A 16,317-nucleotide genomic window follows, 5' to 3' on the forward strand; every position below is an offset into this window, starting at 1 on the left:
TAGTTGCGTAACAATTTGGATTATCAACATTACAGGTATTTAAGCCACTTCAATTGTATCTTGATAAACCCAGAGGCTACCCGTTCAAAAAATATATTTAAAGTTTTGTTTTTGTGCAGTAACATTGGTTCAAATTGACTTGAACTTTTCAGTATGGCATCGGGTGAAGAGCCATAACACCCAGAGGGTTAATCCTTTAAAGGATTTAATGCTAATTGGATTATTTTTTATTTATCTGTTTCTACGTCAGTGGTTTGAATGATTGGGTGAAGTACGTTACCCCATGCTGAGAAATGGTGACAGGAAACTTGGTCAACAACAACAACATGAGACGACAGTGCTCCATGGTATCCTCACTATGATCAGCTGTGACTAACAACATGTTGCGTTGAACTTCTGTAAAATGTAAACAATCAGTGGTTAGTTGCATCATTGACTATGGTTGCATGTAGTATGTAACCATTTGTTGTGTGTGTATAAACCATATGTTTATACATTTTATATAATGGAATTCCTCCGCAAAAAAACATTGTCAACGACATATTTTGTGAATTTGAACACTGCATGGGATATTTCGCTTTTTAAATACATAGGTTGGCAGCACTTACAAGCAATTGACTGTGCGGGATTGTGCTGTTGACACAGCCAGAACGTTATTGTGTTTTTTCGAGGAATATTTACTTTTGTCACTTACAGCGTGGTCGAGGGTGCTATTCAATTCATGTCCAAACTCTGGTTACTAGATTTAACGTTGACTTTCAGTGAGATAGCATTATTAATTGACGTCCTAATGACAAATGGCATCTCAGTACAGAACCGACCATGCAATTAATAGGCAGGATTTCATATTATAGTTAATTTTCCAATAGGGAAGTAGTTTTAGCGAATTTCCCTATAGGGAAGTAGCTATTACCGTAGGTCTCATGGTAAGACCTAAGCCCGGGACCGATTTACTTTTTCATTTTGATGTCCCCAGAGGCCAAAAACACCATTTGTTCAAATTTTTATATATCTATATATAGAGATATATATATATATATATATATATATACTTTTGTGCCCACCCGGTTTGGCAGTCAGTGCGCTGGTAATTTACTCGGTGTGGCAGTCACCCGCCCGAAAGCCAGTCAGCTCTCCCATAAGCCAGTCAGGTATGGCTTCCCGTGCACTTTATACGTATGAAAACAGCAAACCGGTGCTGCTGCCTGTGTCGATAAGCGTAACTGCAATACCAATGCGGAGACTGTCTCATCGTGTGTTCTATCGTGGAGTAGTGTAGCCAGTACGGCACCCTACCCTACTTTGTAGCGGTAAAACCCAGCGGTCTGTAACCTTCGTTTACTCCTTGTTACTATTTGTGTTGGGATAGTGATTAACTACGTGTTAATGTTTAAACATGTTCATACTCCAAATAAATATGATGCACCTCTAATAAGGATCGTCGAATATTAATTAATTATAATTGGTTGAATCTTGATCCTACCCGTTCATCATCTCATATTTTAAGTTATTTTGATTTTTTTTACCTTCAGTTGAAATTTTAGTCAACTTCTCCTTTATACAATATTTTTTATCCTAGTATTTACAGTGTTTCCACGGACCGGGAACTATACGGATTTTCTTTATCTCGAGAAATATACGTGAATCTTGTCCGAGATACTGGAACTGTTTTTTACGCAATTGCGTAACGCGAAGGAGTAACTATTACATATGACAACGATATTATTCTATCTGATAAGAATAACCATGAAACTACACTCGAAAGATAAAATATTTTTATAATAATTTCAATTTTACAAACAAACTATTACAGGAATTATATTTTGGGACGGATGAATGATAAGGAAGCAACAAAAAGTGGTCACGAGTGCAAATACGGGGGGGAGGGGGGTACAATATAACGAACGCCAGAAACGATTATTTGTTTACTTTTCAGATTCCTTATCAAATCTCTCTCTCTCTCTCTCTCTCTCTCTCTCTCTAACAATGTACAGATTGTGGACTTTACGATTTAAGTTTTCCTGCAATTATTTCAGTTCAATCCCATACCTATCCTTATGGTTTCCTATCTATTATTTTTCAAAATAAATAGTAAAGCAGGTTAAACTATTTTTTATTTTATTTTCTTGAAACCAAACACTCTTTACCATCCCGTATTCTGCAGAGTCAAATGTTTAACACTGTGTTTATAAAAATTGAATGGCCACACAATTTTGTGTTTTATTTTTTTTTACTAATAGTAACTGGGATATTTATATATGCCAATAAGTGCTGCAAGCTGTAATAAATGCTGCTGATTAATATCAAAATAAGTTATAATTTATTTTGTATAATACATCGGTCATTGAATACAAACCATAATGGGTTTTCTATTTGTAACTTTAACTTGCAAATACAGTAGAACCTCGCTTAACTGGAGTCGCATCATCATGATGCCTATATATTATATAACCTCACAAATCCCAAGAAAATGTTTTATTAACTGTGTTTTTCAGTCTAATATTTCGATATGAACGATATATTTAACTATTTACGGTAATTTTTATGTGCAGTAGGTTCCCAATTATTGAAATATTACAGATCATTTAACAAAAATAAGATGGAAGCAAAACGGAGAAATACCGATCAGTAGCGTCAAGGTCAAGCTATACGCTCGCACCTACACACTGACAATCTTGCACTGACACTGACATACTGACAATCGTCTGCTTCTGTCTGCTGTCACAACACTACAATATTTTGTGGTTGGGTCGTTGGGTGATTAGTAACCATGACAACTTGTGGATGTAGAGAAACCAAAGAAAGAATATTATTTAATATTTTTATCCCCATACTTCTGTTCTGAAACATCATGTAGTAGTAGCCTAGGATGACTACGGTATCAGTAGTCTTCTAGTCTACATTTTCATTTTGTTTTGTTCTTTACGTGATTTATTGCTGTACAGTAAGCAAGTTTTGTTTTGTTTGAGTAAGCATACGGTGTAGTTTTTATTAGTAAACCAAGGTTAATGACTTCACATATCACGGTTGCGCAATACCTATTGTATTTTGACTATGTAAAATGCAAATTTATAACCACGTTAACGTCCATTTATATAGTGTCCCGGAACGGCATTGTTCCTGAGTAAGAAACATATAAATATCATATTTAAATTATCCAGAAGTCCTTAGTTACTCACACGGGGAAAAAAAGTTTTAGGCCTAAATCATTTGAAACCTGTACATTACATATTTTTGGTCGAGTTTTCGACCACTGGACGACCACTAGTTAAAGTTAATTGTATTACAACAATCTTTATAGTAAGCAATATAAGCTTGAATCGGACTTATCTGCCTTCAGCTAATCCATCATATGATAGTACGTTAGAGAGTATGCCCATGCTGAAGTTTTACTTATACTTGAAGAATGACTTAATTTAGTACCAAGAAATAAATCGCACCCCTTACATACACTGTGCTGTTTTAATGCTGTGTAGTTGATTGCTACTGTATTAACCTGTGATCGCATATTAATTCATTCATTAAGAACGTATTTAAAAAAATACTACTTTTATTTTTTTTTAAATTTCTATGATTTATTTACAATAACAGAAATGTGTAAGATTAAAATAAAGTAATGTGTTGCATTGTCCATTTAAAGTTACATCATAGTAAATTGAAATTCCACTGAAACTTAAACAATAAAAGCCGAAATTAGTTATAAAGAAAACACGAGTTTCCTTTATATTGCTTTTACAATCGAAATATACATACTGAGCCACGGCTCGGTCCCCCGGTACTTTTCATTTTAAATATTCAAATAAAGTCGATTATTTTTAATGTTTTATGAAACGTGACATAGCAAATTTCCACGGAACTTTTTTTGTCGGCTACTACTTTATTTTATTTTTTGGTCAGGTTAGTTTAAAAACAGTGGATTCTGTATACAAAAAGTGAAATGTTCTAAATCATATTTTTTTATTTTTGGCTTATGTACGTAATTTAAATTGTACGAGAGGGGCTTCCCACCGCGCCGGATTGCGCCGTGCGGGCATATTTTGATCCAGTGGCGGGTGTTTGGTGTTTTGAATAAGAATACTGAATTGCTCGTTTTAAGATCGTATCATTACAAATCCTATAATTTTAAGATTTGCTTACACTTACGAGAAATGCATTTTCCATTTTTACATTTCTCAGGTACAAATTTTATGAAATAACGTACATTATTGCGTTGTTTGACAAGTAGCTGGGGACCGAGCTTTGTTCGGGAAACTTTACACTTTGAGAGTATTCCTTGGTCAATGTAATGCTATCCCAAAAATAATAATTTGCGGTATTTTTTTTCTTGACATTTAACTTCTATTCAAATAATAATATCATAGTTTACTGAAATGATGAGATAGAAGAGTTTTTAAAAATTTGTTTGGTTCCCCTAAATGGCCGAAACTATAGAAATTACCCAGTATTTTTCACGCTGAATTCAAAGAAGGCTATTAGTAGTATGAAAATCTTCCCACCTTCCTTCCTTTGAATCATTAGTCACTGCAAGAACTTGGACTCGCTCAAAACCAGAACCGAAACGTTTAATTTACCCTCAATTTTTAAAATGTAATAAGTTACAATTTTCTGGAAACTCAGGACACTTTCTGACTGAAAATAATTACGGTTGATCCTTGTTGGTGAGTACCAAAAAGGAACCTTAGGTATAAACATGGTTGTATATCCAAGTTTGGTTGTCCTTGATATTGCACTATTTCATTGACACTGACAAATTAGGGCTAGACTGCACTATAAGTTAATTGGGAGTTTATTTGATATCTAGTCCTAAGCTTATAGCCATCTTAAGGCAAACATAACCAAAACCTTACCACAGACATATAAATATAAGTGATATAAATATAAACACTCATCCTCTGTAGGCCTAAAGCTACCTATCTATATTTTTTTGGGTTAGGATTAGTACTTTTTTGAGAGAGTGTCATTATGTACTGAGCACACTTAGATGATATAGGGTATCAGTGATTTATGAAATTATTTATTTATAAAAAGCAACCTAACGGAGTTACCTTAATGATGCACCCAGTATTTAATACAAAAATTAAAGCTTATGCCTATGTATATTAGTTTTAAAACAGAGTAGAATAAGGCACCTATAATCTAGATTAGGCATTGATTAGTGTTTATAAACTAAACATGGATGAACCACTAAGTCAAGCTACTAATCCAGTTGTTCAGGCTAGGCTAAACTGAACTCTGAAAGCATCCATCTCAAAACGGCCACAACTTAAGAACAGATCCTAGAATTTGATTTATTTTAAACTTTATTTTTCTGAAATAGATAGCTAAACTGTCCAGTGCAATCATCCCACACTGCAAATAGCAACACTCAAACTTAGTTAGGTAAGCTAGTGGTAGGTTACAACTAATTATTATCCCTGTGACCGATTCAGTGTAACATCTGACATCAGTCAGAATCAGACGACATTATTGACAACGACACTCGTCGTGTCGTTTCTTTCATTTACGGTATAATATAGTATAAAACATCTACCATATCCATAACAATGTTCTACCACTGCACCTAAACAGCAGAAAAAAGCAAATCACCAAATTCAAATCACCAAGATTCGCACAATATAACAAATTATTTATAAATTAAAAACAGTATATCTTCTGTGCCAGTAGTTAATGCGTGATTGAACTTCAAACACACAAACTTTCACATTTATAATATTAGTAAGATAAGATGTATTAATTAAATATTAATTACTAGCTGTGTGCCCGTTCTACGCACGGGGATCCTCTAGTGGTCAGTTGAAACCTTCCTAAATAAAGAAAAACTATTGGTTTGCATATTTTCAGATATGCTAGCCAAACTATTATATACAAACAAATACAGTATCTGACAGTTTCAAGTAAAAAAAAAAAAAATGCGTAATAGATCTATGAGGGGTACACTTCCATATCTGTTGGCACAAACAACTAAATTAGTAATATTGATTATTCGATTGTTTAATTCCATATATCGTTTGGTTAGTTAGGTTAGGTTAACCTTACCTAACTAACCAAACGATATATAGTTAAAATACTATACCTCAACCTCGCCATTAAACATTCAGGTTGGAAATTTCACTATCAAAGGTGCTCTTGGCCTGTCCGTACGGAACACTGAGTTATATGCACTACCAACTTATGAATAATTGTTTAGGCCTACGAACCCAAGAGATGGATAATTGGTCTGTTGGACGTATGGTCCAGCGAGCAGCACATAGCGTTGAGAAGACACATTAGAAATACGATTTGAGCATAATCCGTAAACCTCTGTTACAATCACCCACTGCAGTTGTCTCTAAACACTTTACACAACCACCATTGAAGTGCCGTCAACGAGTTGAAACCTTATATGTAAGCTATTGGTAACGCTTATGTAAAAAATGTAAGTTTCCCAGGCATATAGAACACTGAGTCAAAGTCTTTTCCCCGGTTATAAACCCAAAACTCGATAGAAATTCTATACACAAAGAAGCTCTATTTTCATTTACGGTTACCCTACACATTATTGCACTTGCGATTAATTAAATCCGTTATGTAAGGAAAAACGGTTTTAATCCAACTTGGTTTGGATTTTCTTTTGAAACTTGATCTGAAATGATTGCGGTATTTGTAAACAATATTCAATTTAAACATATCAGTGACTGCTAGAGAAAAATGATCTTGATCCGAACAGCTGTTCGCTATTTCATATGATGATTATGTGATAAACATTGTGAGAAAACTTGACAAAAATCGCACAAAATTGGGTTTTAAACGTCCGTAAGTTTTTTTTACAAAGTAGCGAGGCCATATTTTAATAGCTAAAGACACTTTCGCCAATCCAGTGAATACATTAAAATGATTCGAGGATCTTGATAGGTACTCTCGTTTTCAGGAGAAGGCCGCGTAAAATGGCCTTTGGACCGTGACAGACGGAAGATAGACAACAACGGAATTGAGATAATAATTGATGATTCAGATAATAACGGAATTGAGATGAAACTTTTTTCGGATTCTTGAATGTTTAAAACGTAAAAATAATCTAAAAGTTGATGATTCTGAGCAATGTACAGACAAAACTCTAATTTTATTTATATAGATTAGTACCTGTGGTGATTTTTATTAGAAATTTATTGAAGTAAATAAACAGCAAAGTTAAAAACCATCTGACCAGTGTTTTTATTTAAAAAGTACGTAGGCCTATTTGATTGGCTTTGTTTTCTGAACTAAAATATCTATTTCCTGATCTATTTTTAGTTCCTGTTTTCGAAACATAATTTGGCAAAACAATTATTTATTCATTAAACAACTTGATCGAAAAATAATTTCTAAACATTGGAGGACAATTAAAAAACTTTTGAATTCTAATAAACCTAGCTGCCGTACCTGTGTTTTACATCGGAGAGGATTTTGAAGAGAAAAAGTTTGATACACGTCACATATTTCAAATCCCACTCCAAACACGTAATGTTAATACGTTTACTTCCTTAAATTAAGAATGTCACAATCTCCAATTAACAGGCCCGTAGCAAAAGTTAAAAGTTTCACAAATCGAATCGTTTCTACCTTTTGGACCGCAAAATCAAAGAACTTTATTGACAGCATTTAAAGCTGACTTCGTTAAACATTCTGTTATCTACATTCTTCAAAAATGTAAACATTGTGAAACTTTGGTATCCCATGGGGCGTAACTCAAAGAAAACACGTTAAATGTAATCGGTATATTTGTTAACCAGGTACAGGGCTACCTCTTGAATTGATATAGATAATAAATCGAAAAATAAAGAAATATAAGTTGATTGATTATTGGCTCTTACAAAAGGGTAAACAATCAAGGAACATGATTTAATTAAGTAACCACACATCACTGAGTCTATATCTTCATTCTTTCTTGTAAAAATCGCTTTGATTGTGGCTATATAAAATAGGGAAGTAATATTTCACTGTACAACGAGCTCAAAAAGCTCGAGAACCAGCAATAAGATGGAAATAACCGGCAGAACCTTTAACCATCCACTGGCTCGCTAGTCGCTACCCCAGGTCGGTCGGTAGCCGGGTAGCCCATCAATGGAACCCGTTAGGCTCGCCCCTACCTCTCGCCACAAAAGAGACAAGAATTTTGCCTTGTTCCACACGCCTTTGATTGTTTGAGGCGGGAAAACTATTTGTGTGCTACGGCCCGCGCAACACAGGATATTGTTTTCGTATTAGTTGGCCTTTTTCCAAGATGACCGTGACCGTTAACTTATTTTATGGACTCCCTTGGAGAATAATTCAAAACTACAAAGAACATTTCTAATCCCACAGTATACTAGCTATTTAAATTATAAACACTTTGGTGTTTGAAAAATATTTTTGGACGATAAATTTTGCAGCTTTTTGAAATCATCCAAGATGGCCGCTTGCCTCCAAGGACTCAACAATAGGCCTAATTGTGCGACTATAAAGCAATAACTTCCCACCTTACGCTTGCGAATTAGTACGGTACATATTTGTATCCACAGTTGCCAGGACGACTATTAAGACGACCAAAGATTACATTGACATTTAGGTATTTAATCTGTAGAATAGTAATTGTTAAGTAATCTGGAAGACAACTAATTAAAATGAAGTGCGAAAGATGGGTTATGAGAGTGCTCAATGCCTGAAGCATAATCCATTTGTTTGAGGTGCGGATTTTCAAGCTTGTAGAACAAATAAATATCACAAAGTAGAAGGGCAGGGGTGAAAGTGACTGAAGTGACGGGATACCCGGGTGGATTTTCAGTGACTGGATTCCAGTGGTATGCGGTAAAATATATAGTGACTGGCTTAGCAGCACAAATTTTACGTGACTGGCTTTCCCATGCAAATGCGGTGGTGACTGCATTAGCATAGCATTTTTTACGTAATTATATTTTAGTATTTTTAAGAAAAAAAGAGATATATACGTTCAGATATGTCTAGGCTTAAGATATTTACCAACATATATTATATATATATCATAGTCTTGAAATATATTGGGGGGTGCAACTGACTGACTTCCAGTGTATATTTTATGTGACTGGCTTCCCGGGCGCGGCCGTGTATATATATATATATATATATATATATATATGTGTCCATCCGCACGATAACTTGAGTAATTTTTGTCCGATTTTGATAAAATTTGGTTTGAAGGTGTAAGGCGGGATAAACTTGAATGAGTTCGCGAACCAGCATGATCGGACTATGGGAACGGGGGTTTATGGGGGGTTTTATGGGGTAAAAATAGGTTTTTCCCATTTTTGTCCCTAAAAACACAAAATTTCACAATTTCTTTTTAAACCATTTTGTAGAGCTTAAAAAAACAAATAATTTAGTATATTGAAGCGTTATTATGCGCCTAATTGTTACGGAGAAAATTCAAAAAAAATTGTAATTTTAAAATTCCCATGTTATTCTTATGGAGAATAAGTCGACTGTTGCAGTTTGCTTGTTTATGAACATATTTTGATCGATTTTGGAAAATACTTTTATTTCTTACTAAACTATTATCATTTTATAAAAAAATCTTTTTTACCCTCCCTGTTGCAGCAAACCTAAGGTACTTGTTAAACTAATTATATTTAAATAGGAAATAAATGTGCTATTTTTATGGAGGCATTTTAGTGTAAATCCAATCAGGTCAATGGAAATTCGCTTGGTCTGCAGGTTTGCTGCGGCGGGGGTATTTAATGTAGTAACCCAATCATGGTAAAACTAGTGAGGTCTGAAGTGTATGTATTTTGTTTGAGACTCCAGGGGCCTGTTTCATAATAAACTACATGTAACTTGTAACATGTGATTTCCATTAATTAGCATTGGGAGATCAGCTGATTTACTAATAATTTTAGTTTGTAGTTTATTTGTGAAACAGGCCCCAAAAGCCGAGAAAATCTTTTGCAGGTAAATAAATACAATCCGGAAAATTCTCAGATCTCAAGTCTACTAGTAACTACTGTATGTCAAAATAAATAGTTTTGTTTTACATTCTGATTAAATAACACACAACAATACAGTTAGTCTAAAATTAGACTTGCTTTTGCTTTAATTCTCTCAAGAGTTGATTTGAAGGTTACTTTTTTAACTTCCAATAGTTTACTAAGACAAATTTATGATATCATCGACATCTACCTGAAGGTAAATTGTTGAACATGTTGACGAAGAATTGCTGATTCTCGTCAGGATGCTCAGTTCGCAACGCAGCAACAATCAGTTGAATCTCACTCCACAGTCTTTCATTGGTAGGGAACTGACAAAACCTAGATAAAATAGATTCTTGATTACAAAACCGTATGGGAAATAATTCTGCATAATGATTACCTTCTTTAGTCTACAATATTTCTTTTAAGTCTATGATTCTAAAATAAAATTATAACTTACATATTTTAGGCAGGTTTGATATGTGTTTAGTGTCTGGTTATCTTGCTACAACATTTTCATTTATATTAAAAACATTTTGAGCTATTCTAACCAAAATACTGAATAAAAGTAACGTTTTCTTAAGGCAGGTTTGATATGTGTTTAGTGTCTGGTTATCTTGCTACAACATTTTCATTTATATTAAAAACATTTTGAGCTATTCTAACCAAAATACTGAATAAAAGTAACGTTTTCTTACGCTAAAACAATGTTCTCAAAGAGGCCAATATAGCATTGGCTAGCGGCAAATGAACGTATTTAGGCCTTTTCTAAATAACAGACTGGCTTAACATGTTGCCAAACACTAACACACACAAATCCACAACAAACACTAAAAAAACCATCTGTTGTAATAAGATAGTCCATTTTTTTATTTTTCCATTTCATTTTATTATTTTTTTTTTTTTTTACTAGGCTGAAACATCCAAGAAATTCCAAGATTTCAAACTATAATTCATTAGCAAAGATAGCAGTTGGGCCCTACAAATTCTTACTGCATTACAATAACTACTGTAACTATGAGCATATTTTATGTTATACATATGAGAGTATTCATTTGCAAGAATTAAATACCGTAAATAATTTAATGAATATTAGTTAGGCTACTGGAATCTGAAACTTACAAATTGTTCAGACATTTGGCAGCTTCTCTGCAGTTCTTTGCCCCTTTTTCGATCTCATATGCTTCAAACTGTAAAACATAGCTGTGATTAAATTGAAAGGTTACCTATACAAAATTCCTCATAAGGATTATAGCCTATACCTTCAGTATTTAAGGTTGGAAATACAAAATATGAAAGACAAAAATCCATCAGTTTTACTATTGGTCAAGGAAGAAAATGTCCTTGGGATTATTAAAAAAATATATTTTGTTTGATAAAGTTTATGTCAATCCCCCTTACTTGAATGTTGCGTAAAACGTAAAACCTTGTAATCGCTTTTCAAAAGATTTAAATTTCAAAATTAAAATAAATGGTAGGCCTTGGCTATTTCAAAGTGAGATGTAGTGTGTTAAGTTATATTTTTTTCTAAATTTCATCATATTATAACTAGGCTAGTTAAACTCAAAAATTTAATGTAGACTAGTTTCATTTACAAATACCCAAAGATATGATGCTTTTCTAAGAGAACACATGGCCAGACCTAGCCACTCCTGGAATCTTGAGAGAACAGTGATATTATGATAAAAACTTTAAAGGGCTGAAAAAAATAAATAAGTCTTAGAGATAGGACAGTAAAAGATACTTTGGTATTATCTGGAGGCCACCCTATTCAGCGCCCTGCGGCGATTATGTTAGGTTGGGTTATCATAAATGGAAAGAACATACGTTAATTGACTTACTGTCCAAATTTGACATGATTACAATTAGCGGCCTTTGAGTTCTGCCTCCCGGAAGGCAGCGATGTCGGCGAGGATTGAGTTGAATGCGTTGCCGCCTCTAGCAGCCACACTAGATACAGGCGTGCTCCGGTCAACAACCACACCTTAGCTACTTGGAGTGGATTTGGCGAGCAAAAGTATGACTCATCTGGTATTGTTTGATTCATAATGAAACGAGGACAGTCCTACAAACATTAACCCAACCTAACATAACCACCGCAGCATGCTGTATAAAGGTGGCCTCCGGATAATACCAAAGTACCCAATAAAAATTGGTATAGGTTAGTTCTTCATCTATAAAAGAACAAGCTTGCTAAGTTTCATAACAATCTGAGACCATGGGTGTTAAAATGTTTTTTTACTGGTTGTTTTTACATGGAAAGGCCCAAATAAGTTATTTGATATTAACTTTCAAGCATCATAATAACAACTAAAATATGCTCACTATGGCAGAGAATTGTTTCTTTATAAAGCTAGTCAAAGTTGGATATGCCAACCAGTTAAGTTAAACTGAATAATACAGATGTGGGCTTAGCCGATTCTTATGATATGTGCGAGGAGTGATGGGCTATGTAACTTACTTTACTTTGTAGTTTTACTTTACCTGAATATCAAAGTTATTTTTAAATAATGTTGTAGCTGTTAGTAACCATGCTTTAGACATGTGTTTATCATTCTCCAAATACTTTTTTGCCATTGATATCAGGTACTTTTCTGGGGTGATTTCCATCTTAACCATCCTGAAAAAATAATAGGTCTAAGTTACTTCAGTGGAAACAGTAGCCTAAATAAAACAGGAGCGGAGGAGTGTAACACATAAACTCCCTACAGCTTTGATTTTTTAGTCCATCATATTATCAAAAATAAAAGTGTCAATTTAATTGATAACCTTACTTAACTATAATAAACCAATAAAAAACAAAACTCCCAGAACTTATCCTTTAAAGTTCCCATGTTATTCTTAAATGGAGAAAATGTTTGCAAAGAAGAGTTTTGTTCAAAGTGGGGAAATCATACAACACAGTACCTACCTATGGCATGATTCCATGATACAATTAGGGTTTAGACCGGAGCCATACCACTCGACCTGCTCATTGAAGAAAGGATTAGGATTTTAGAGGACAAGATAGGACAAGTTACATCAATACAAAGCAATCTACATCAGAAAGCAATAGTGCCAGAAGAGAGAGACGTTAGATGGCAAATAAGCTGGAGCAGAGTGAGGAATAAAGGTAAACGTTCGGATACATATGCCAAACATCAGAAAGAGACTGGAACAAGATTGGGAGATGAGCCATTATGAAACGCAGTTTGTCACAGGACATGAAAAATGTCAAGGCGAATTTTTGGAGATTTAACCTGGTGGAAGGGTGGAAGAGGAAGTATGTAGATGGGGAAAAATAAAGACCGCGAGTAGCCTAATAAAGTTATGAATTGTCCACTTCAGGAGGCAAATAGGAGAACAGGGAGAAGTCTTGGATAGGAAAGGTCTAGAGATGAGAAAATAAAACTTTATGAGGGACAAGAAAACAATTGAGACGTTTAGGAAAGTAGCTAGGGAAATAGGAAGAACTAGGGTTAGGCTACATACAGGATTTTTATATGAAAAAAGAAACAAACAAAACCTAAGAAAGAAAAGGAATGAAAACTTCCCCATTAAGTTAAGAGGGAGAGGAAAGGTTGGAGTGAATCCCAATGATCCCTATCGCTCAGGGCGGTAGAAGGAAGGGAGTCGTGCTGTTAGGTCTTTTGGACATATAATGTGTCTGGACGAGGATTGAAAGTGGCTGAAGCCTAAGAAGAAAGAATATTTTCAAGGGGAATTGGCCTGGCTAATAAGTCCCAGACTTAAGCCAGGGGTGGTGGTGGAAACGAGGGGCTTTGGTTTATCATTTAGGTTATCGTCGATTAATCAAAAGAGAATCTTTTAACTTACTGACTTTCACAACAAAAAATGCAAAAACTGCACCTAAACTGAGATCTGAATTAGACCTTTTACCATATCACATTAAACAACAAAACCAAGAAACGCCAAATAAAAAGATCAATATAAATTCTTCTCCTACTTAGGCATATGTCTAGATTGTGCACGATTCTGTGCGCCAAGTACGCTAGTTTATTTTATTCTTTAATCTATGGACATTTGTTCAATCCCCAGTATTTCCATCAAGATTTTTAGTGTTTGAACCAATTTCCTTTCAAAGCTTTCATGTCCTCAATTATAAAATGTACACTATTACCTTAAAAATTTAATAGGGTACAAGACAAGACCATTTCATAAATCGTCAATTAATTAATTAATACCAATGTAGAAATTACTTCTGTGATGCAAAAAATAAATCAATTATCAAATAATTAAATAATCAAACATTTATCAATGCTAACAGAAAATCATTACACTGACAGAAAATTTGTAAACATAAACAACCCCTATGGTCAGGTCAGTGGTAACTTCAGTGCTTCAGGCTTCAGCCTACACAATTCGTTCAATTCAATACACAATAATCTTTATAGGTAGTTGAATAACCAATACTCACTTTCCAGAATACGGATAATCGTAAAAAAATTTACGAAATTTCTAGGTAAAAATAAATCAAAGCATTAAAAAGAAAATACATACTCTTGATGTTAGTTTTGACTTTTGAGGTTAAAGCTTTGTTCTGTTTTTTTTTAAATTTTTTTGCTGGGTTCTTGTTCTTCTGATCATATCTGTTAAACAATAAGTTGGCTTTTACAAACTATGCAACTATGCTGTTTTTATTTAATGGTATTTTGTTGTAATAACTGTATATATTTTTTTATGATAAAAGGTTTATCGAAAATAAAATTATACAGAAACATTAAACTGGTATAATTAACAATGGTAAATCTGACATGAATGATAACTCAAGGGTGTGTGTTTTATCTATCATGGTACACAACATTAATAATAATTCTGTCGTTCATACAGTACCCGACCCCTTTTCATAGTGGCGTCCCCATCTTAACTAATTGATAATTGATAATTGATAATTGATAATTGATAATTGATAATTGTACTGTATCAGAATCAGAGTATCTTGAAAACTCAAGAGCAAGACTGATTCACGCTTGTAAATTAGTAGTTTTCGTTGAGCTGTGAGTAATTTATTTGTACATTATTAGAACAAATACACGAAAAATTTCCTTTTCGGACAACACCCTTATATATAGGTGAACAAGTTAAGGAGTAAATGTCATGGAAAATAAATATGTAGACGCAACTACACAAAATCAATTCTTTAAATTCTTAAAACATTTATAATATTGATTGTAGAACTATTCAAATTGATAAAGTCAATCATCCATTTCCTATAAATCAAAATAATTATTTTAATATTCTCCCTTTCAAACTATGAAGTTTAAGATATGTTTTTTTGGATACCGTAGCTGTTTCCATTTTGTTTGTTTGGAACTCATTTTTTTAAGTTCCTACAATTCAGGCAACTAATTTAGGTTTTCTAATAAAAAATTGAATAATTACGTGTTACTTTTTTTACTTTCCCTCCCTACGTTTTTGACCTATTTGATTTTCCCAAAAACCCCCATAAAAATAACAGAAAAATCTGTTTTTTACAGAAACACCCCGCGATTAGTTAGTTTAACTCTTTTGATGCTAGAATTTTTTTGTAATTTTTACAACTACAATTATTTACTTATTTTGTACAAAAAGTGCTAGGCTTATGCCATGGGGGCAAAGTCTAGTGTGCGTGAAAAAAGAGGTAAAAATAAAATTTTTCATCTCAAAAGTGCTAATAAGGAACAATATATTGAGCCCCTCGGATGTATCGAGCCTCGATCGTATGAGGAATCAAAAGAAACCATCGCTGATTTGAAACAACAACCGAGTCAACCGATATGCCCTTTTAAACTTACACGATTAAAAGTCGCGACGAATATTGTCTCTTAGCACTTTTTGGATGATACGCGAACAACGAACAACAAAATCGTTCCATAGTACTTTTCAAGAAAAAGACGCACAGCGATATATCGTTGCATATTATATCACTGAAAGAGTTAAGGGTTATGGCCCTTTCAACTCCTAACAAAACGTAAAATCCCCATTAAAAATTACCACTGTATATATAGTTACTCCCACTGCTTACCAAAAGGATGTCGGCAAGCTAATGGGAGAAAGTACGTGTCAGATTTCTGTTACCGTTTTCAAGATTTTGGCTTGAGTAAACTAGCAGAGCCTCACTTAAGGAAAAAATTAAAATATATACAGTAAGGCAAATGCAAGCCAACCTTAAATAATACTAGCTGCTATACCCGTGCTTCGCAACGGGGAAAATCAGTTTCATAATCATTTAAATAGATTTACAATAAAAAATCTATCATAAAGTTTAAGATTAAATTAACCTACCAAATAGTTGTGTAAAATATTTTATTTAATTTTTTTGGCTCAGCTGTCTGAAATTTTAAATTGGCATTTGTCAGTTCTGGTTGTTTACATTTAAATGTCAAAGCAAAGGTAAACATTG

The 16,317-nt window shown here is 33.8% G+C and overlaps 1 protein-coding gene across 4 annotated transcripts in view; it reads right to left on the minus strand.

Moving 5' to 3' along the window:
- The window catches only part of LOC128983227 (integrator complex subunit 10), a 28,950-nt gene extending 14,481 nt beyond the window's left edge, over positions 1-14,469 (minus strand). For 2 of the 4 annotated variants that reach the window (XR_008489819.1, XM_054402450.1), the window contains exons 1-5: positions 12,847-12,954; positions 12,420-12,555; positions 11,058-11,125; positions 10,147-10,274; positions 281-396 (exon numbers count right to left, since the gene is read on the minus strand). Coding sequence is in view for 1 of the 4 variants with exons in the window: in XM_054402450.1 (XP_054258425.1) it covers positions 281-396; positions 10,147-10,274; positions 11,058-11,125; positions 12,420-12,555; positions 12,847-12,863 (465 nt within the window). In the remaining 3 variants the exon portion in view is untranslated. The other 2 variants (XR_008489820.1, XR_008489821.1) reach the window with 2 other exon arrangements.
- Between the last annotated feature and the right edge of the window lie 1,848 nt (positions 14,470-16,317).

Source organism: Macrosteles quadrilineatus, unplaced genomic scaffold (genome assembly GCF_028750875.1).
Source record: "Macrosteles quadrilineatus isolate MER2022 unplaced genomic scaffold, UCM_ALF_1.0 Scaffold_1__1_contigs__length_201487025, whole genome shotgun sequence".
In the NCBI taxonomy this organism is placed as follows: Eukaryota; Metazoa; Arthropoda; class Insecta; order Hemiptera; family Cicadellidae; genus Macrosteles; species Macrosteles quadrilineatus.